General features: G+C 37.3%; 1 protein-coding gene across 3 annotated transcripts in view; it reads right to left on the reverse strand.

Annotated features, from left to right (window-relative positions):
- Window positions 1-24,475, reverse strand: part of Plcb1 (phospholipase C beta 1) — a 690,621-nt gene that overhangs the window by 185,545 nt on the left and 480,601 nt on the right. For all 3 annotated transcript variants that reach the window (XM_003476583.5, XM_063248714.1, XM_013159777.3), the window contains 5 exons: window positions 18,802-18,881; window positions 17,024-17,077; window positions 15,953-16,028; window positions 10,322-10,422; window positions 8,818-8,984 (listed from right to left, as the gene is read on the reverse strand). In XM_003476583.5, coding sequence (XP_003476631.1) covers window positions 8,818-8,984; window positions 10,322-10,422; window positions 15,953-16,028; window positions 17,024-17,077; window positions 18,802-18,881 — 478 coding nt within the window. The remainder of the gene's footprint in view (window positions 1-8,817; window positions 8,985-10,321; window positions 10,423-15,952; window positions 16,029-17,023; window positions 17,078-18,801; window positions 18,882-24,475) is intronic.

A 24,475-nucleotide genomic window follows, 5' to 3' on the forward strand; every position in this document is an offset into this window, starting at 1 on the left:
CTACCGTGGCTTTTGGCAGCCTTCTGCAGGTAGCAAATTAAGGCACAAAACATTAATTGCAACACATACTTTTTCATCGGTCTTTATCTTTTGAGAAGGAAATCTATTTTATTTGAGTCACCTTTGTTTGTTCATTTTAAGTGTTTTATTTCCTCTATTGTATTTGAATACTCTATACAAATGTATTTAAATGGATGCCACCTTAATTGTGAGACTGATCTTTAAAGCCGTCAATACCTACTCCACATGAACGGTTTTTAAATCGAGCATTCTTCATTTGTCAGAGTTTTGGTGAAAGTTCCTGCCGAGAATGGATTGGTCAGGAGGAGCTGCAAGGGCAGGGCTGTCCTCACCAGTTGTAGGCCAGGCTTTACTTTGTTCACCCAACAGAGTGCTTTGCAGAGTTTCCTCAATATAATGGTTTTTCTTGAAAGACAGCACTGTACGGTGTGAATGCAAATAAAAGGATGCTAAGTCAAGTAGAAGTTTGAGGGTGACTGCCCTCAATGCCAGTGGGTAATTTCCAAATAGTGCTTTAGTAAGCAAGTCTCAAGAAGGCCACATGAGAGAATCTAGAGTGACTTCAATGGAACAAATAAAAGTGATTCACAATCCTACCAAATGCTTCGATTACCTATTCTCTGATCTAAGCATTTGGGCTAAAGGGCTAAGTCTCTGGTGTACAGAAAAGTCCAATTCAAAGGCACTGACCAGGACTTCATGTGTGGTGACTATTAACAGCGTCATGTGACAGTATGGAAAGAAGCTGTAGGCATAGTCCTTTCTCATGGACTTAGTGTAGGCATAGTCTTTTTCTCTTGAAACTCAGGGACTCTCACCTTACTCGTGTTTCACTTTTGATTCTGACAGGGCCATGGTTTATCCAAGTTTAGAGTCCTCCAAAAGCCAACTCTGAGACAATGATTGCAGTGCAAGTAGCTTACTTAGGAGAAGACTCCAGGAAACAACAGCAGAGAAGTAAGAAGGGAGGGAAAAGCAGGAGAGAGACTGAAGGCAAACAAATGGGGGTTGGCTATGATTAGCTAGAACTCAGTCCCATTGTGGGGTTCTGGGGAAAGTGGAGCACAGCCTTCAAAATGGCGCCACACAAGTGGCAAGGAAGAGGAAGTATCTGTCCATTATCTGCTGTGTCTGGGGGGAGGGTACCCTGCTCTGGTTGAATGCAGGGAGTTGGTTGGGGAGTTGCAAAGAATGCTGCTGGCTGGTTTGGAATATGGAGTGGTAAGCGATATGGGAAGAGCTCCAGTGTCTGCTATGATTACTAATGCCATCCCGTGATAGAGATGGGGAACCCCATGCTCAAGCAAGTTAAGTGGCTTCCTTGAAGCTACTGCTTTACCCACACCACCATGCTCTTTTTCCTTTAATTTTGGCATGTTGGATTTCTCAAGGATGCACAATACAGATTATAATAATCCTCATTTTTAAGATAACTTCTGCCCAGGAAGAAAGAAATGATGTTGGGAAAATAGGCTTTAAAAAATCTACTAGGAAAATTAACAGCAAAGTAAATAATAAGAATCAAGTATAATTTTTACATTTATAGCTGTAATTGTAATTTCATGTTAACAAAACTGTACAAAAGAATAATTGAGTCAGAAAGGAATGTTTGGGCATATATAAAACAATGTTATGTTTTTCCATGTTACATCATTAAATAATCCTAACTTATTCTTAATGGTACTAAGTCTGTAAACTGGGAGACAGCAGTGTTCGAGAAGCCTCTGTCCAAAGTTTGAATGTCACTTCCAGATCCATAGATGGCCCCAAATAATTTGTGTAGAGACATACTGATGATTGCTGTTTGTGATTTCAAGTTAGTTCTGTCAAATGGGGAGCAATTAACACAGGAATCCTCCCCACACACATCTTACTTAATTCCTGCAGCAAATCTCTCAGGGAATCATCTCCAACCTGAGAAAACTAGGGCGTGAGACTGGTCAAAAGGTTAGTTAAGTGGCTTCCTAATTCAAGGTAGCTTGATAATCACATGTTGTCTTTAGCCCCAGTTTCAGTGGGGTCTAGTGTTTTCTTCTGTTCTGTACCACTAGACTTCTCCTTTCTCAAGGAAACAGAACATTCAGTTTGAATCTTGGGGAACCACTCTTGCTTCCTTCAGTCCATGAGCTCTGTGGGTTAGGTCATTTGAAATCCTGGATAAAGTCATCCTTGAAGTCATTCACCCTTGGTTTAGTAACGCCAGTAAATTCCTTGCGGTGCTTCAATTTGAGTTAACTTTCTCTTCTCCAAATGAAGGAGTCCGGCCTAATACTTCAGACTGCAAGATTCTCAAGTCCAGAGTTCTATCACATGCTGCCAGCTTCCTGGTGTTGATGATAACATAACAGTTATTTCCGCTGATACAATCATTTTTAGTAATTAGGTCTATTGGAAGAGAAACACTATACCTGAACTTCTACTGCTTTGCTCAAAAACAACTTGCTTTACCATTGTAATTTTGAATTCATTTCCACTGTTAAGCTGTTAACTCAGTGAATACTGATCAAATACTAAAGAGGATTATATGGTTTCATTTTTATGACTGAACTGCAATAAAATGGGGAAGCTTTTATACAGCACACCTTATAAAAATTTAAGGGGAGGAACTGATAATTTAAAAAAAAGGAAAGGCGTTCAAAACATCTGCTAATGTTATAATCTGCTGTATTAATTATTTAAAATATACTCACACATACCTCCTTTTCACAGAAGAATAAAAGTGTGTGTAAATTCACTGTTTTCTGTTCATTTGGCAATTTATTTAAGCAAAATCTGACTTTCATTTACGGATATATCAGTTGAACTTTGAGGTCCTGTTATCAATGGCATCAAGATAATTATTTTAGTCTTCATGCTAATTTTACTCACTGTCATTTTTCTGAAGAGTTTAAGTGATTAATATAATGTTGGGAGACATTAGTCTTCAAATTATGACACTCATGACCTTTTTGTTTGTAAGAGGCAAAGGTCATGTGTATTCCTGGGTTGAACTCATTTTGGTCTCCAGTGCAAACAACTTGGCAAGGAAGAAACGTTTCCTGACCAGGGGCAGAGCTACAGCATTTTTCAATGTGTGATCTTGTATTGTAAAAATAAACCAAGCTCCCTTGAGAATAGCATCCTCGGAGACAAGATTCAGACTCTTTCTTTGCAGAACCCAAATATGTGACTATTTGGCTTAGAATTCACAGAAACCCTTGGATTATTTATAACCAATGCATACAACTCCCCAAACAGAAATTCCAGTGTGGAAATTCAGCCAACATGCTAAATGCAGCTGGCCTACAGACCATCACAACCCACCGCCTCTTCTGGGTTTTCACTTCACACTTTCGTGTGTTGTACATTTAATCAGTTAGCCTATCAGCAGCTTTGGCATTCAGGCTTTGGGCCATACTAAACATTTTTCATTTAATTGTAGGCTCTTATTTTAAAATTATATGAAATGCATATAAAAACTAAACACATATCAGTATTGCATATTATTTATTTAAAGCCTACTTTAAAATATATTTCTTGACACCAGATGGTATGCATGTGCATGCATTTAATATGTATTTGTGCTATTTATTTTTTCTCCATCACATTTTACAACAAATGCAGGCAGTGAAGAAGTGTTTGCAATAAATAAGACCGTGTCTGTGAGTCAGTCAGTACTGAGATCAGCATCAAGGTAACTAATGTGTGGGTACATTTGAAGAACTTGTTGAAATTAAAGCAACAGCAGAAAAAGTAATGTGACATTAAGTTTTTCTACTTGTTTCTTTATGAGTTTATCCATCAAAGTGTACTAATCATTTGACTGCAGGTTAAGTACCCTGTGTCTTGACCAGCATGTTGGTATCAAATCTTAGGTAAGTTATTGAACTTAAACCTTGGTTGGCCTCTTTCTAAAATGCTAATATGCATTTTTAAAGTCCCACAGTAAACGGAGCCTATTTCCTTGCTGATCCATACCAGTTATTAGATGAAACTCATAAAAGCTTCCACAAACTATGCTTTGTTGAAGTTTGCTTATAGTTACCGAGTAGATAAAAAGAGGCACTAAAAAGCGTTCCTGGAAAAAATCCTAAAGCCAAGCATCATGTTATGAGAAAAATCAAATTTATCTTCAGAGAAGTATTCTTCAAGCATTTACTAAAGAATTATGACCCAGCAATTTCTTAGTCCTAAAAATAAATTTCAAAATCATTATCCTTTTGATTATGAAGCAACAATACGAGAAAACAATTTTCTGTAGTCTTCTTTGTTCACATAATTACAGCAAAAGCAGTAAACAAATTAACTTGGTACAAAGTAACACAAGTTCAACATCATTTGCTTACTTGGGCTCTAGCATACAAAATAGGATTCACTTTTATTGAGAAATGAGATTTATTTTGGGTAGTGAATGGGAAATTTAGAAAAAATAATCATCTTGACCCTGTATCCAAATATAGTTGCTTTTTCTCAGACCTCTTTAGATTTAGCTTCTGAATCTTCAAGGTTCTATCTAAAGTTTTCTTAGTACTTTAACATACAATTTCTTAAGAAATTTGTGCTGACTGAGTGAGTGAACAAATGGAAAAACGCTATCCTCTGTCTCCAGAAAATCTCTTAATTCATCTCTGTTGAATTTAAGTCAGCCTGAACATTATGTTTCCCTGAATCTTTCTGAGACATCTGCAATGCTTTCTATCTGGATGTACCCCCAAAGTCTCATGTGCTCACATGGGTCAAGGGGGTATGATGCTCATCACTAGATAATCCCAGTGAAGGCTCGGTGTGACATGGAGAGGTGAAGTCTGGTCGGAAGAGGGGGGTCACTGTGCGTGTGGCCCAGAAGTGGCTGCATCTCTCCTTCCCCCTTGATCGTGCTATGTTTTACCCTGCCAAGCCAGGAACTGTTTCTCTGCCATGCTGCCTCGCCTTAGACTGAGCTGACTATGGACTGAAACCTCTACAAACATGGAGCCAAAACAAACTTCTCCTCCTTTGGCTTGTGGGTGGCACCTACTGTGTTTCAGAGACAAAGGAGTAACTAAGACATCTGCCCCTCTTCCTGCTCACTTTATCTGTAGCTCTCACAGCCTGACTGAACCCAGTGTGGCTCCTATAGCTGCAATGCCCAGTAATTTCCTTGAAATGCAGAATCCAGAATAGCATTTTAACTGGGCCCTGGGTGATTGCTGCATGCACTGGATTTTGAGAAGAGATTATTCTTTATATTCATGTCTTATTTTCTGGAAAAGGGTGCAAACTTCAAGAAGTGCAGGATCTATCTTTGGACCTGTTACAGTCCACTGCTTCTTGTCTTCCACTAATAATTTATTGAATGGCACATTTTGAATAAAAGAATACAGATTAGCTTGTTGGTTTGAGTTTGGACATCAAAGACTATGTGCTACCTCCAGAACTATACTGGCCTGCTTTAAATACTGATAATTTGTGAGGCTTATGAAATGATTGTGAGGTTAACTAAACACTGACATGCATAATCTCACTTTATCCTTACAACAAGGTATTTATCACGAGTCCCTTGGTGTGTATACACCTTGAAGCTGAAGCTGGCCTACTAAGGCCTTCTGTAATTTGACTAGGTGGCTTCTGAAGAGTTGAATATCTTTCATATGATATGTAGAGAGGAAAAGATGACAAATCTAGACAGCCAGGACCAAAAGATGTGGGAGACAACCTGAGTGACTCCTCTTGAATGCAGAACAATTACTGCAACTTTGATTATATGGATACTTATTTCCTTATACTGATATGTGCAGAGCTGACTATGATACTCCCTTCTCTCTTCAGTTGGCTCTAAACATTGCAAATAAGGCTAACTGAGGTATTGGTATGTAATCTCTAAAGCCATCAGACAGTCTCCTGTTTCCTCACATAGTGCTCTCTCTAAAATATATAAGCATAGTGGGATGGCAGAGCCAATCAGTACCAGGAATGTCAACTGGGTCTGAGCCTCAAGGTAAAGCGGTTATGACTTCCCAGGGCACAAAAGTTCACATATCAGAAACTTGAAGCAACAGCCTCCTAAAACAATTGAGTTGTTACCTTAACTGAATTATGCAGATTGATCCTTCTTCAGGTCCTTATCTCTGCATTTTGCAGAGATGCTTTTCTCCCTACCTGGCCAGCTCAAGTTTCTCATGTAATTCCCGCCATCCTCACTGTCACTCATCCTCCAGCCACTTCCATCTTCACAAGATAATAAATTCTGGGAGAGTCCTAGGATTAAGGCCCTTGTCTGCACATCCTCACAGCATTTGGATTAAGGACCCTTTGGCTGCCCTTCACTTGGAATATGTCTTGGTGTCTTCACTCTCGCCATGGGTTGCATTGGAGGTGGTAGATTGGAATTAACTTGCTGGGATTCCAGTAACATCTCATTGGGATTGTAAATATAACTATTTGGATTGTGAGGAAGACTATAAAAGGGATTACAATACTTAGATGACGGTAGTACATAATATCTGGGATTACAATAGAAAAATTATCGAAGTCCCTCCTATAATAGAAGGTGCATCTCATTAGCTAGTAAGTTGCTGACCTTTTAACCACATTCCAAGTGTTGGGCTCCAAAGCTTCTGTCTTTCCTGTGTGCTAGATGAGACTTTCAGTGGAGATGGCACCAGTGTAACCTTTCCTGGACAGGGACCACAAGGGGATATTGTCAAGTGATAAGTTAGGGCCAAACACTTTATGTTAATGACTAGATCACACCTACCAGTCTATAGTAAGAACTGCATCATAATCAAGTCCACCTTGTGGCTGCTGGGGAAAACGAAAGAGTCTAAGGCTTACTATACATCTGAATCCTGCTAGGAAAATACTGATGAAACCATATGATGAATGGAACACACTACCCAACACACTACCTTGAGTAAAGAGTTAATACATATCCATTGCATCTAACAGGCCAGACACTTTTCTTTCTAAATGCTTCTCAGATATTACTTAATTCATATTCCCAGAAAGTCAATCAAGAACTCTTCTGTCAGTTTTCAAGATGAAGTAATTACGGCACAGGGAGGTTGAGTACTAAGACCATGTAACTGGGGAAATGAATCCCAAATTTTGAAATCGTCACTGTTCTATATTGCTTCTCTCTGTGATTAAGGGTGACACAGAGGATTCATAATCAGTATCTTATCAAATCTTACCTTCCTTATTAGACAAAATATCTTATCTTCCTTATTGGACAAGAAAGAACTTTTAAAAAAATCTGAACACATGTCGTTGTGATTGTGAAATCCATACCTGTGCACTTGTAAAACAGCACTAATAATAGTGGCGAACACTAAGACACATCATTTTAATTTCCACCAGAGTGAAAACTGGTTCTTTTAAGATCCTAAGGCTTTACAGAAACCTATTGCAGTCTTTCCCTTTGTACCTTCTCCCCTCTCTAACTGGATGATGTATAGAGGTGTCACACACCAGCTGAAGCATGAGCCATCAGCAGTGTGGTGTGACAGGAAGCCAAAGGGCCAAGTCTATGCTTTAGAGGCCTCACTGGTCTCTCCAAGGCTTTTTGTTTTCCTAGTGTCTGGAACTAACAGGGTCTGGAAGTCATGACAGATTTGTTGTAACACTGTGTTGGGGATTCTTGGAAAAGTTTGAATTTTTTAAGGTAAATGCCAAGCTACCAGAGACAAATTTCTCCTTCAAGTTTGTCCCTGCTTAATGATAAGGAACAGTCAAAAGGGCTGTAGGGGAGAGAGGGCATCATACTCAATTAGGTTTGGAGAAGGCAGCCTGCCATGCCAAGACACACTGTCGGGTCCTTTGCTTTGGTTGACTTCACTCCCACAGTGACAAGAACGCAGACAACAAAAGCCTTGATCACGAAAATAAAACCTAAAAAAGTCATCCATGAAGTCCCAGCAATAACACATCTTACACTTCTTAAGTACATTCATGTTCTACTTGGAGGAATAATTCCAGAATACATACAATGAATAACATGTGTTTTAATCGATTTTTATGATAAATGTTCTTAGCCATGACTATAAGCTTGCTAGAGCTATTTCTATCACTTTATAACTCCCCACATATTAACATGCAAACAATTTCTTCTCAATAATTGGTTACTTTTACTTTTTCCCCCTTCCAATGGAATATCTAGGTGATTTGCTATAACATCAGTTGTAACACATTGGATTTCTAGATGAAGATATTTCAATCCAGACAAGACTTAGAGAAGCAATCAAAGTTCCTGTTTGGGGCAAACTTGCCACATACCAATGAAAAACTTGCAGCAACTAAATTTCATAATTATATTTTGGCAATTAATTTCTACAGAATCAAAATCATAAATTTCTTAACTTCTAAGCAACTGAGAGCTAACCTTCTGACGTCAAGTTTTGGACTAATTTTTTTTCTACTAACATTAAAATTTTCCTATAGGGCACAAAATTTCAGAATATTCTCTGCAAATTTGGAGGTTAAGAAAAAAAATCTCTGGATATTTTATGTGTTTTCTGGCAAGGGACCCTAAAAGGCAGTCTTAAGGATAGTGAATTTCCTGTAGGAGGAAAAATAGAGTCCCTGGATAAATTTGAAACAGAACAAATGATGAGACATGTAAAAAAAAAGTTACATACATAATATACACATAACAACAACAAAAATCACACATCAAAGTTAAAAAAAAATTAGTGATTTCAGACAGCAGACAAAGCAGGCATCCAAATGGGAGAAACTGACCCTAAAACGATTTGCAGTGATCCTAACTGCCAGAGTGTGACCCACTTACACCTGGAAAGGAGAACTTTGTGGTTGTCGTGTGGAGCGCAGCATACTGACCTTTTTTGGCAAGGCTACTGTTGGGTTCATACTTTTCAATCAACACTTGGACTTGCTCTTGTTTCAGAGGTGGGTAAAGGATTTCATTTAGCCGGGGGTCCCGCTGCTTAAGGTTGATAAAATCCATCATCTGATCAACCGTAAGATATGGTTTGCTTTTGGCACCACTAAAAACAGTTGAAAAACCAAGAAATTATATTTTCCACCAAGTCTCATTCATGCATTTATATACATATTTTTTTTGGTCTTTTTCATTTTTATGGGTACCGGGAATCGAACACACGACCGCCCGCTTGCAAGGCAGGTGCTTATGCCGCTGAGCTAAATCCCCAGCCCCTCATTCATGCATTTAACTACAGGAAAACAACAAAATCAAATGGTACCCAAAAAATTAACACTGTGTTAAAATTCCTATCTTGTCTGACAAACAATGCTGCTTCTGAACTATAGTTTCTATATCTTTATGGGCTACCAATTTTCTTTTGTAATTACCACCACTAAATCTCAATGCCCACGAAAAACAGCACAAGCTTAAGGAAATCAACAGGAGAACACTGCATAATATATGTAAAACACAGTCTAAATTAAATACAGGTATGACTTGTTTTTTGTGTATAACACTGAATTTATGATTTAATCATCAAACTCTCATATCCAACTTAATTGTTTAAAGATGTATTTGCCACTCATGATTTTAAAAAATGCAAACAACCAGCGTGGGTACATTTTTCATTTCATTAAAGTTATTCTTTCATAAATGTCTCTGTAACTCACAGTGTGACTCAAACCACCCCATTCAGTTTTATTGACAACCTGAAATTCACTTGTATAAATACTGCACCAGCTCAATAAATATTTCATAACAATGAACATCACAAATGACAAACTTCCAGTGTATCATGTCATTCTCAGCAGCACTGCTTACCTACTTTCCTCCTTACTTCATTTACCAATTTTTGACTAACTTTCTGCCATTACCTGACTTCTAGTATATCAAGAAAACAAGGCAGTTGCTTCCATACGTATGTTTTAAATTTTTGGTTTGATTCTTCAGTTTTTTTTCTTCAACGAAATGCCTATTTAAGTTTGTAATATCCACATAAGAGCAAATGACTTTCCATCCAGAGTGTTCTTAGCAATTCCAACTTCTCTAATGAATAGGTCCCAGTCTGGAGCTCTTTCTGCTGCCTAAATCCATATCCACTAAACAAAGATGTCTCCTTGTTCTATTTATATTTTTCAAAGCACAGAAAGCCACCTGAGCACACTAAAACAAGGGTACTCAGCAATAAATCATAGCAAATGTCTACTCGTGAAATGCAGTGTTTGCACCTAAAGGCCATGAATGTACGATGATGTCCAACAGGTCACCCAGGAGCACTGCTTTTAGACATGGTGGCCTTGAATCTTCATCTCCTCCCAGTCTTGTTCAAAACTCTGCCCTAGCCTCACTGACTATCAACACACAAACTGGAAAAAAGAGAATTAAAAGATATCCTCTTACAATTCAGAGAAGATGTTATCAATCTCAGGTCGAGGGCAAAGATTGTTCAGGAAAACTCTGTACACATCTGGAGTGAAATCTTCTTGAGGTATTGAATCATTCTGGGAAATAAAGCAACAGAGTCAGCAAACGGTCTCTTTCTTTGTCTATCTCCCTTGCAGTTGCTTCTGTTTCTTCCCTCCTGCCATCCATACCTACTTTTCTCCCTGTCTGCTTGCTCCTTTCCTTTGTCTAGGAGATCAAGGTGACCATTTAGAACATATCTAGAAGGCCAACCATAGAGTTCATTTGGATTGACTCTTGCGTGTCAAAATTCTATTATTATTATTATTTTTTTTTGTATTGGAGATGGAACTCATGACCTCATACTTACCAGGCAGGCGCTCATGCCTCTGAGCTAAAACACTAGCCCTTCAAAATTCTTATTTTTTGTTGCTTTATTTCAATTTGTTTATTTATGTATACTGGGAACTGAACTCATGACCTTGCACTTGCCAGGCAGATGCTTGTGCCACTGAGCTATAACCCTGACCTCTTTGTTTCAATTTAAACTTTAGAATTTTCTCCTTCCAGAGAGATGCTTAGGCAATTCTCTAATTATATTTACTAAAATAAGTTAGACAGAGGGAAAATTGTTACTACTTAGCAGAAATTTTTAGCTTTCTTATTTTTCCTCCCTGGCATATTCTCTTTGTAAAAAGTATGTTAAAATATATGAAACCTAAGAGTTACCATTTTAACCATTTTTAAACATACAAGTTAGTGAATTGTATACAGTATTTGCCCATTATTTATTCAGGTTTTTGCATAAATTTTTAAAAAAGTGATGACCCTAGAGACAAACATTATTAAATGAAAGCATAATTTCCAATTTTGTGTCATTTTTCTCAAACAACATTTCTTCTGATTTCAGTAATCTGATAAACCGTATTTTCATAAGAAGAACAGCAGCAGTGGTTATATTTTAGAGTGCTTGTGGTCCTCTTATTTGGGAAGCAACTCACTGATATAAAAGGCCACTTCTATGGACTGTGTGCTGTGTTTGGTTGAGCTGTCATGGAAACCAGAAGTGTGTATTCCAGCGTTTGTTAACAGGAAGAACATTTTTCATGCATTTTTCCTTTTTCAGGTACATGTTTATATGATTATTTTCATTTCCAAGTTCTTAAACAAAAGAAAAACCCCCTTTCTTTTACTAATTCCTATGTTTTGAAGTGCTTTTATAGAAATTTTTGAAAATCATTGTCTGAATTACTGTGAGAAATTGTATGCTGCTTGCTAATAGATAAGAAAACTTAGTCATGGCTTGGCAGATAGGAGGCCTGTATTTGTGGAATGAATGAAGGAAGTAATGTTTCCTTTACTAAATCTATTTATAGAGAAGGAAAAACATCTATATTGCAAAACAGAATTTTGAAAAAACCAAACATCACAAGGATCATTTCACACAGGGAGATGTTTTATACAATTAGATTTAGACTACTTGGGCACAGATTTTGAAATCATAAGCGCAGGAACCAAATACAAGAAAAATGAGAAATTCTCAAGGATGGTTTCGATGATGCTTTGCTACTTGTAAAAAGAGAAAAAGCACAACCTGTAGACAAATTTCTGAAACTCTACTAACTCATAAAAAGAAAGAAATTCCTTTGGTTGCGTACTCTCTGAGTTGGAGACTTATGATCTGGTCTACCCCAGTGTTTGGCTATGAGCCACAATGAAAAGAAAGATTTAAAATCAGATGCAGGGCTGGGAGTGTAGCTCAGGGTTAGAGTGTTTGCCTTGCAGACTTGAGCCCTTGGGATCAATCCCCAGCACAGAAAAGATAATAATAAGAAATTGTAAAATAAACAACAGCAACGAAAAACCCCTCAGTGTTCCTGCTGACCAACTTAACTGCATCTAACTTTGTTGGGTTTTCTGGGCCCTAGATGTGCTCTCCTCTTTTTCTATTAAATAGAACTTCCACTACCTTCTTTAATCTCATGCAACACATACAGATCGTTTTAACTTAAGGATATCAATCATTGTCTTCTCTTACCAATCTTTTTTTCTCTCTCTCTCTATTCAGTTTAAAGGATCTTCCTGGGAAAGCCTTGCCTTACCGACACTGGGTTTTGTGCTCCGGTTACACATGGCTGGTCTGATACTTTAGTACTCATGTAACTGTACTTAGTCCTTGATATATACCTAAGCTAGGACTTGTGTGTTGCTGGTTCACTGTTCTAATTCCAGCGTGCCACATGCAGTAGGTACACAATGAATAGCCACTAAGTGAATAAACGTAATCTATGAAAATGATGGCAGTTGGGAGTAAGAACTTCTACATTATCTTTGCTGTATCAAATTTAAATGAGCCATGCACATAAGAGTCTAGATACATATTGCCATAGAATGATATGCTTTATTAAAATGCAACCATTGTTTCTGTACCAGCTAGGAGTTAGGATTTCTACTCTAACAATGGGCAAATTAATGAGACAATTTAAATAAACACAACATTATATTCACTGCCTGTTGAACTGTAGCCATTGAATCAGAAACCAGTTTGGATGCCCAGTGATCCATCTCTTCTGGCCAGAACCTGCTTCCAAACAGCAGAATCAGCTGTGAAGTTGTCACCTCTGAACATGAGACTTTTGGGGAACATTTTAGATCCATCTCATAACAGTATTCCTTAGTAGAGTATAAAGGAGTCTTTATGTCCAAAGTAATGAATTTTCCTTTATATTACACATATGACCATCTACAACAATAAACTTTGCTAAAAATAAATACATGGACTACTTCCTTACTCTTTCAGTAAAATGCAGCCAATAGGCCAGTGTGATAGCAGTACAATTTTAAATGCCATTTCAAATGCTCATTTCAAAGTTATTAAGCCCTAAATCAAGGGAACTTGGCATAAATTCACTGTTTTCATTCTCAGAGAACTGGTGGGCAGGGTGGTAATTTTCTGAATATGGGAAGGTTTTCTTCAAAGGTCTCACAAAGCTCTCACAGTTTGGATTATTAACAGAAGGACAGTAATTGCTTTGTCTCTCTCTTTCAGTACAGTACTACTTTTTAACAATTAGAGTAACTTGAGCCTAACAACCGTAATCTCCAAAGGAGTAGCCTCTAAAGGAGTGTGTTATTCCAATGATCGTGTCAGCCAGGATACAAGCTCAAGTGCATTAATTATTCCTAACAATGTGCACAAAGATAATGTTGAAACAATTTTAACAGGATATCCACTGGGTTTCTGGAAATGTATCTATTTCCAGAACACAATTAAATCTAGTTTGAATGTTGGCTAGCTGTGAATCAGGCTCCCATTTATGAAGAACTATCTACCATATGTATGATCTTTTCCTTCTCTGGAATGTTTAAAATGCTTCTTGTTAATGCATTCAGAATCTTTTTGTTAATTTGTGAATATTTTCCATGTCCACTGGTTTGTAGATATGAAATTACCACAAGGATTTAAAATATAATTTTGATGTGCCATGAGTGGTTGAACATTCATTTCCTAGCTCTAAAACTGTATTTGGTTTTTATACTTTTAGAAGAGCATTCTAATTCTGCAAGTCTTCCAAGTAAATTATACTGTAGTATAAATAATCATCTTTCAAAACTACAAAAGAGTTTGATTATATTTTTTAAATATCTTCAGTTTGTTTTTTGAAAATTGTCATTACATGTAATTTGTTAGCAATAAATATTTTTTTTCCAATTCAAACATTAACTCCTACTACTTGAATATCATTTTCCTTTTAAAGTTTCTCCAGTTGGTATTGATCTGGAAGCTTGAACCTATAACTGATATAGTGAATTGTAAAGATTTAACTCATGGTTCTTGACTGAATTATCAGAATCCAATTGTTTAGAAAATTGTAATTTGCAGAGAATTGACTGATGGGATTTATTTTCTATTCAGCCTTATTTTTTATTTCTTCTATCCCTTTGCTCTATGTAGAATATTAAGTAACAATTTCTGATCAATGTATTTCACAAGATATTACCTAGAAAAGAAAAATATCGGAAATGATCCCAAAGAAAATAATTCTTTGCAAACACAGCTCTCCAACTTTCTCTCTGTGCAGGACTTGGTGTTCTCCACTCAGTGTTCTCACAGGGTATTTCTTCCAGCCTCACATACTTTGTGCTTTTTCTGGAATGAGCATCCCTTATTCTCAAGGGCAGCATGCCAGTCTTTTTTGTTTAGTATCACGTCTCCAAATTTACAAATACATTTGTGGACACATTTCTTGTCTAGGTCCCCTAGAAAACTCTGTTTTCAAGTTGTTCTGAAATTCAAGTTGTTAATCACCACATTTTCTGTGCCTGTAGCTTCACACTAAGAGCTCAGGAAATATCAGAGTCAGTGACAGGGCTTTCCTGGTCATGTCTTTCCTACTCCAGAGCATTTGAGAAAACACCCATAGCAAACAAATTCAAGCATTTGTTTTTTTGCATATTAAAGTGATGGGAAATGTGTTTTTGCCAAATCTTTGAACAGCTCTACCTATCATGGAAAGGTACTCTTTTTGTTCCTGAGAACTAGCAAAGTTGTTAACAAACTTCATTTTTTTTTTTTTTCTTTTTTTGAAACGCATTCACAAGAAGAGTTGGTCGACAAACTTACACAACACTCAGGACTATGGCACAATTCAAGCTTAAGTTTAAGAATGGCTTACAATTTCATTCAGTGCAACTTGAACGTTGCTAGTGAGTTTTGAGAAGGTTAGAGTCTTTTCCTATAGCGTCTGTGTTGTCTATAGGCAAGTGTTTTCTTGTTGCTTAGATACTAGGCTAAAAATAATACAGAACAGAAAGGAGTGCTCTACATACATTGTGAGAAAAGGGATTTATGCAGTAGATTCTGTTCTCCCAGAAACAATGGTAGCATATTCAATTCAGAGGCAGCTATGAAGAAATGAAATGAAGGCAAATTGCTTTCTATTAGGTGGCTCAAATATGTGGAGTGCTTTTTACATGTTAGGATTTTGAAAAGCACCTACACACTTATCTTCTCACTCACATTACCACCATTGAGTAAAGTAGATGACCTTCAAGAGAATTTATATTGCATTTATTTATAAATTTGTATTATCATTAATTTTTATGTGACTTATAAGCCTTAGGACTCAAAATTTTAAAGGGATAGGATGAAATTAGTATTTCAAATATTTTCCTAAACATACTGGCTTCACACTATCATTTGCTCTTTATTGTTCATGATAAGAACAATAGTTGAAGATTGGCTCATTGGTCACATTTCAAATTGTCCTCTATTGGTGACTTTTGGGGATAACATTTTATTTTTGCTGATTGGATTATTACTGATTTTTTTAGGGGTGTGGGGGATTAAACTCCAGCTCCCTCACAAGTAGGCAGCCACTGTACCCACTGAGCCATATTCCCAGCCTCCCATTTCTGACTTTTTTCTATCTATGAAAAGCAAGGGTCACAGGGGTTATGAGAATGAAGGAATATAACAATGGTTTTATGCACAGCAAACATTAACACATAAGTCATGGGTTCCCTAATTTTACAAAATTATGTCTAGGGAACATTGAGGCAATGTATATTTAGTACGAATTACTAAGAGCTATTTCACTGTGTTGTTATTTAAGACAACATGCTCACCCTTGAAGATGGAAGACTACAAGCCTCTAATGCAGTCTCAACTCGCTTTCGGTCTGCTGAAAACAAGCGATATATGCTGTGAAGTGAAAAATGAGAGCTGTTTAAAAGGCACCCAGATCACAATACCTACAGATGATGCTAACTCAAGTAATTCCATTGAGTCAAACTCATTCAGGGCTCATCTTTAATGAATAAAAGATTCCCTTTCCTGCATATATCTGTATCTGCACTTTCAAAGATCTGTGTGTATGTCTTTTAAATATAATAATATCTAAGGTGAGGTCAGTATTGTGACCATGAAACTATTATATTAAGTCAATAAACTCCAATATTAAACACTATGCCAAATAACTTTTCCAACCTTCTCCCCTTATTGTTATCCATCCCTCCATTGATACATGGTGTACTCTAACAATTCAATGTTTTTATTAATGAAACTCACTGGTAGCTTGTAAGTAAAAGGTTAAAGACTTTTGGCTAATATGAGCTAAAGATGTAATTTCTTTGGCCACTAATTTGGTTTTTAAAAGTAGAATGCAAGTGAGCAATGAACATAATGATTTGGATGTATGGTTTCTACTGAGATATTAGATTTTCCTGTCTGGACTCACCTGCCCCATATTGTATCACCCTGAGACTGGTTTTGCTCTGCAGTGTTCTTCTTTCTCCTGCCCTGCTGTGTCATTTAAATTCCCTGCCTGGTACCTCTTGGCCCTGGTGTTTGCAAGCACTACTTTAAGGGTAGAACCATTATGAAAGATAGTACTGAGGTCACCACATTTACTTGCCTAGAACAGACTGACTCTCAGATGGGTTTGGGGTTTAGCAAATAGTTTTCCTCCTACTCCTCCTGGCCATTTACTGATTTGGTTTTTATACCAAATGATGCAGCTGGAAAGGGGCCTCGGTGGCATGTGATGAGGAAACCAGCAGCTCTGATAAGAGCCATGATAAGAGGCTCTGACAAGGTGTGGTTGCCATGCACCCCCACCCTCCCTCTTAGGCCAGGGCACAGATTCAAATCTTTGGAAGGGATAAGATGAATAAGGAGAAATGCTAAATGCAGCTTACTTTTTCAGAGGAATGCGTCCTTCTGGAGTGACTTGCAGTTTAAGTTTAGTGTAGCTGTTGGGGAAGCAGAGAAACAAATGTTTCAATTTTTTTCTAAAGAACTTTTTATTGAAGAAAGAAATACAGAGAAAGAGCCCATGGTCACGTGCAGCTTGTTGAATCTGCACCCAGGGCAAGAAACAGAAGGTGCCACATAGTTGCACCCAGAAGTTCCTCTCATGCCCCCTTGCTGAGTTTGTTGCCTCAAACTGTTACCCTGATGTTAGACAGCACAGGTCACATTTCCCATTTTTGCATATTACATGGGTGGAATCATATCACTGTGTGTCTGGCTTCTTCCATTTCATTGAGATCCATCACTATTTATCTTATAGTTATGAATTATTATTTCTCATTATTGTATGGAGTCCTGCTGTATGAATATGACACCTGTAGTTGTGTCTTCAGCTAATTCTAGACCCATGGAGCAACTCTCACCCAGTGCAACTGGATGTGTGAATAAGGAAACTACACCCACTGTGATCCTGCAAATCCAATCCCATATCTAAGTGTGCATGCAAAAAAAAATTGACATTTCCCTCAAGTACACAATCTAGAACATCCACTGCAACTGTCAGAGGGAGACATTTATCTGCTGGATGTTTGAAATAGGTGATAATGAGCCAACATTTTGTGTTTCAGGTGCAGCATCTTATTTATCTGTCTCCTTCTACTAACATTGCCTTGAATAATAGATGATCTGGAAATTCTGGATGAAGGATAAATAAGATCAAAGATAGGGTAAAACCAAATTGGAAGAAAGGAAGGGAGAAGGTGGAGGCTGGTAGAAATCTTCAACAAACTCAGGAGAGGAGATAATTACACAAAAAAATATTTACATAAAGATCTGCATGGACCAACTAAAAGCACAGGAAATTCATACAACAGCAAAGGGGAGATGTAGCTGAAATACGAGGTATGGAATGGTGGGTCCGTCCTGCATAACAAGGGGAAGAGAGAAAGCTTTTCAGTAACACAGAGGACCACCTATGAGTGTTTCTGCCTGTGGTTTTGATTTAAAAGCTCCCTAACCTCCTGAATGGCCACAGCTTCCAAAATGAACACAAGCCTTCTTGGCTGTTCATCTGGCATACATTATTATTTTTCTTGGTCAGATAATTATTAGTAAAGCTGCCGCAGTTCCAGAATGATTTGCTAATGTTTCACTTTTTACTCTGCTCCATTTTTCCGTCTGCCCTTTACATCTTTTCTTTCTCTGTTCTTGCTAGTACTTGCTGTGATCCTGTACAAGGGCTGAATCAGGACATCAGCCTATTGATCTAAGAAGGCAGAGAAGTTACTGTAGCATCTATCAGAGATCTGTGTCTCCAGAGAAACAAGGAGGGGCTATACACAGCTCATTCCCATTGTCAGATTAACAACTGAGAAGACATAGGGCAGATGTAGAAGCAGAGCACTCTCTGAAATTAATACTTCCTACTTCTGAGTACAGCTGCAAGGAGCTAGAAGTATCTTCTTACTGTGTATCAGAGACACTGACATTCAAGTGAACTCAGCCCAAGTGTAACACGGATGTGCAGCTCAGAGGAAAGAGTGATCTTACTTGGAAGTCTTCCAATTCCCAACAGTGGAGGTATCAGTTCTCTAACAAATCCCAAAGGGAAATTTATGTTTATCAATGTGAGAAGCCAGTGCAGCACAAACAAAAGACTCACAAAGGGGAAAGGAACTGACTCACAAGAAGCAACACTCTTAGCAGTAAAATTAGAGCAACTTACGCTTTTTCCAGAAATGCATCCCTGGACATGTTTTGAGCCAACAGGTTTGTTGCCAAACTGAAAACCTCATTTGTCCATTCCTGAAAAATGTAAATCACACTTGCATTAGCTTAAATACTGTACAGTCCTAAGACATGCTGTTTGCCTGGCTTCCAGGGAGACTCGGTTCAATCTGTATCAAAATTCTCCTCACAGCTTTTCTTTCTTTCTTTTTTTTCCCCCAAAATGGCATAATAAATTAAAATCCCTGAAATCTCTGAGTGATTGCTCTTTTCCTACAGAAATGTTATTTACATATAAACCAAGTTTTTCTGTTTTTCATAATCCCAAGTGATAGAAAATTATTATGCTGCTTGAAATAGCTGAATGCATTTTTAATGCTGCTTGTAATAATTGAATGTACTTTTACTATTTCCCTTGAAACAGAAAGATAAAGAATAATTAAAAAGTTTAAGACATGATGATAAATGTATTTTAAAAATGCAAATATATTGTTCCTCCTTTCCTACCTAGGCAAAAGCAGCTATACCAGGGATCTTTACATGTTATCTATGGTTCTAGAGATTCTCTAAGCTAGTTGCAAGCATACAGTCAATGTACGTGTTTTTCAGTTTCATCAAATCCTCTGTACTCTCCTCATCTTAACCACTCACACCACTCAATAGTGGTCTCATTTGGCTGACAAGAAAATGGAAAGGTACACATTTACAAAAAAAAAAAAAAAAAAAAAGATTGAATACCCAGTTCTGGTGACAACTTCAAATATGTAGCAAACATTCTGAGCCAAAAATATTTTTTTCTGTCAGTGAAAATGACATGAGAGCTGGCTAACACCTGGATAGTGCTGTAGTAGATTTGGTATTTGGTTCTCTTCTACTGAGTTGTATCTTGAACTCTCACAATACTAACAAAATTTATTATTCTTTATATATTTACTACATATAATGCTGGGTGTATAAAATTGAATGCTATCCTTTAGATGAATTGACCCCTTTATAATATAATGACCTTATTTCTCCTTCTATAGTTTTCCACTTCAATTTATTTTATTTGATATACGTATAGCCACTCTTGATCTCCTTTGGTCAGCAATTGCCTGACCTAGTTTTTTGTAACCTTTGATTTTTAGTTTTTATGTGTCCCTAACGTTAAAGGAGTCTCTTGTTGAATTTTTCAAGTACATTTATCTAATTTGTTTCTTTGACACAAATGTATTTGGGAATTTAACCTATTTACAATTAGTTATAGGTAGGTGACGATTTACAACTGGCATTTTATAAACTTTTTACTATTTAATAGTTGTGTTCCTTTTTTCCCAGTCTTGTTTTCTTTCTTTGTATTTGTTAAATAAGTAAGATTTTTTTTTTTTTGATATTGGAGATTGAACTCATGATTTTGGACTTGTCAGGCAGGTGTTTACACCACTGAGCTAAATCTGATGCCCAAAAATAAGGTTTTTAATGCAACCTAGTTTTGCTATCTGGACTATTGGTTTGTTGATGTTTTGGCTTGATGTTTTTGTTGTCGTTGATTTGCTTTTGACTTCCAGATTTAAGGTATTGATGATTATATTCTGTCATGTAAGTTAGTAATATTTTTGATGAAATTGAAGGAAAGGATGTCTTAGAGTGACAGGAAAGGGAAGAAAGCTTTGTAGCAGTAAAAACTGGGAAAAGAACAAAAGATGACCAAAAATTGTAGAAATTAGAAGGAACATGAATTAATCCAAAAGAAAGAACAGAGAAGACAAGTTGCAAAAAAATAAAAAAAAGTAGAGTTGGAGTCAGACTATGAAGGGCATCTAGCATCTACTTGACTATAGAACATTGAACAAAACATGTGACATGACTAAAGGCTTTAAAAAAAAAAAACTGTATCAGGGTCTGGCCTAGATGCCCAATGTCCCAAACAAGTGTATGGCAAAGGCTTAAATCAATCAGACAAGTTATATGATTTTAAGGCTCCAGGAGGGTCAAAACTCTCTTGTAGAGTTCTTGACTCTGTGGGTAAAACAAAGAACTTCTCTGGGACACTCATATTTATTACATCTTCAAACAAAGAGGGGAATGAGGAAAGCACAGGAACCGAGCAGGGCCTTGGGAGTCACTTCAAAGACTTTTCCAATTAGTAAAATAGGCTAATTTAGGGGAATCATCTTATCTCCATGATGACATTTATGGTAGGAGACTGCAGGCATAAGACACCTGCAGCTGCCGTCTTTATCTACTTAATTGGTGCTTGAGCAAGGTGTCCTCAGCTGTGGCTTTGCATTGCCTTTTGAGGTACCTCTGGCATCACAGGCCACTACAGGTCTCAGCCAGGACCAGTGATTCACAGAGGTTCACTTATTATGAATCAGCTCCCGTCGCCAGGCAAGGTGTTGAGGCCTAGGACAGACTCGCAGATAAACATAGAAAGCCAATTAGTTAATTGTAAATCCTGCTCAGAGCTGCTTCATAGTGGTCTCCAACAAAAGTGGATGGAAGGTGAGGAGTGAGAAGGCCATGTTGGAAACTTGGCAGATGTGACCCTTAATTATGATAGAGTATTTTGACTAGATTAAGAAACAACTAGAAGTTTAGTATACTAAAAGTTTAGTAAACTACTGCTTGTGTCTGTGTGGTCACGGTTATGATCTTGGGATGTATATCTGGCCCCTCTCATTTTTTTCTCTGACAGAATTTTTTTCTTCTCTGCTTCTCAACTACCACTAGCTAAGCATCTTTACTCCACTACACCCCTCTGCTATGATGTTTCTGCCTGCAGCCAGCTGACCATGGACTGTTCTTTCCTGAAACAATGAGCCAAATTAAGACCCTCTTCCTGTGAGTTGTTGCTGTCTGGTTCCTGTCCAGTAACTGGAAATCTGATCAATAACAGATTACCTAAAAGCTTATCAAGGTTTAATTTGAGGCTGAGAAACTTAAGAGAAAAAAATAAATAGGCAGCTGCAATAGTGCAGGTGAGAAATTCTGAGGCTTTGAACTGTATATATTGTTGCTAGAGAATTTAGAAAATACAACATAGGATGGCTATGGGAAAAATAAGATTATTGACTATTAAGCTTGATGCACACACAGAAAAGTATCAGAATATCTTTTTTATAGCTTTAAAATTAATTTCTCTCAAGTTAGACAATTTTAAACTGAGTAGCAACTATTTGCATGAGTTTTAAAAATGTTTCTAGTATAATATTTTTGGAGGATAAAAGTCAAATTTTGGACACTTCCAACTCTATGGAAACTTCATGTGTCATAAAAGTATTTATAATTGAGGTTAGTATACATTTTTATATGTTTACTCGCAGCCAATTCCATGCCAGAAATAGGTAGAGTGAAGGAATTACAGTTGGGATGAATGAACTTTTTCTGGGCTTTAGGTTGAAAGCTAAAACTGTCAATATACCAGGTCCAATAGAGATATCTAAGTGGGACACATACGTAATTTAAAATTTTCTAGTAGCAGTATTTTAAAAATGAAAAGAAATATGCATCATATAATAAGCTTCTTAGATATTTTATTTCTCTTAATATTTCAGAAATATTATTACAGGTTGTACACTCTTATCCTGAAATTTCAAAATCCAGAATGTTCCAAAATCTTAATCTTGAAGTAGGTCTGTGATACCATATGTGGTAGTCTCCTGCGACAAATTATAGTCAAAATGTACGTGGACTAAAAATACTGAATAAAATTACCTTCATGCTATGTAGTAAAACAGTAAATTTTATGGTTAGGCATGGGTCTCAGCCCTAAAATTTCTCATTTTGTATATGCAAATATTCCCAAACTGGAAAAAATCGAGAGTCAACACTTCTGGTTCTAAGAATTTTGGGTAAAAGACACCCAAACTATATAAATCAAACAATCAATTAAAATATTATTTATGAGATCTATTTATATGTTAAACTTTTGAAATGAAACATAAATTTTATGTTTTATAGACTATCTCAACTTCAATAAATGTTTCAAGTACTCAATAGCCACATTGGTCCTCGCGGATCCTATGGATCCCTAGATCTTTCTATGGGTCCTGGATAAAGCCAACTAAAGGACAGCATTGGTATCACTTGCAACACACAGCTACTGTGAGCTCATTTAGAAAGACAAGTATAGATTGTTTGCATCACATTATCAGAATGTGAGCATCTCAATTCCCAAGTAGAAAGTTTGTAGAATCTAATAGCTTGATGCAGCCTTCTGTATACTTCTAAAATTGGACCCAGATTCAAAAACAGTTTAAGAGACCAGTGCAATGACCAAAGGAACTTCAGAAATAACCCATACTCTTGGCTGGGGTTTTGCTTTGAGACTACTTTATGCTTGGCTAAAACGTGTATTACACTGGTTTTCTCAGAGGCCAAACTTTAGACAAGGACTTGTGAGGATATGGTTCATTGTAGCATACTCTGTGCCAATATTCCTTAGAGGGGTGAGCAGTATTAGAAGAGTGGAGACAGAAATGTAACATATACTAACTTCGCCCTTCCACGTATGCATCACTTCAGAGTTGAGTTTTCTGATCAGGAACAAGGGCGCTGGAGTATGAAAATCCCTGTCTGTTCTGTTAGTCTTAGTTACAGACAGCTGGAGGGGGATGGAAATGCGTTGGCATCTCTGACTCCTTGCTAGCAGCCTGGAGACTTCACTACGCAGAGGGCAGAGCCAGTGAAGAGACATGGTACTGACTAATGGGAGCCAAAGCCTACCAGAATATTATGCAGGAAAATGAAAAAGGAACTAGAAGGAATATGAGCAGGGTAATCCTAGTGTCTCTTACAGACTAATAATCTGTACTATATTTCAAGAGTTTCGGCTAAAGAAGCAGCCACTTTGTGTGAGTAGGGAATATACATCAAAACCCTGGGAAAATTAGTTTGTGCATGTTCTAGACCAGTGCTTCTCAAATTCTGACATGCATAGGAATCCCTGGTGGTCGTGCTGAGGTAGAGGTGCTTGCTGAGGTCTAGGGAGGGCATAGAGATTCAGTATTTCCTGGAAATTCTCAGATGAGATCTATGCTGGACTGTGGCATTTTAGAGTAGACTTGCAGCACTGTTCAAAAGCTTGTTAGAAACATGTGATTTTTAGATTTCATATCAGAATCTCTACTTTTTCAGGAAATCTCTATTTTTTAAATGTATCTTAAAAGTTAAGTACACTACTGATCCAGGAACAGTCTTTGGGTGGCTAGGTGTTAAAGAATTGGGTTTGGAAAAGTATTAGTCTAGTCTTTGCTTAAACCCTTCTTAAGCAAATAAAGAAATTATTTTGGGTAACGGGTTTGCATAACCAAAAAGACCTTGGGGGCTGTCTTAAGGGCAACATGGCTGAAGAGTTACTGTTAGATTAATTTAAAACAGCTGCGACTCATCATGAGATTATGAAATATGCTTGTCTGCAGGACAGAAAAAGCTTACTGGGCCAGGGTTTTTATGTAGCCAGTGCTGAGCTTTGTTTAGTAGAGACAGATTTTTATTTCATCTTGAGGATTTGCTTTTCTGTGTTCAGAAACAAAGTTCTGATTGTCACTCCACTTCGTTCAACCCCTGCTGTTTAATCTCCAAATCTTCTTTCAGGGCATTTTCTGCCTCCCAATCCCTGTCTTCTGATGAAGGGGATAACAGAGGCCCTGATTAGAGAAGATGGGCATAAATATGAACTGCCATGGAAT

Source organism: Cavia porcellus, unplaced genomic scaffold, assembly GCF_034190915.1.
Source record: "Cavia porcellus strain 051 isolate PalLab524CR breed Dunkin Hartley unplaced genomic scaffold, mCavPor4.1 scaffold_5, whole genome shotgun sequence".
NCBI lineage: Eukaryota > Metazoa > Chordata > Mammalia > Rodentia > Caviidae > Cavia > Cavia porcellus.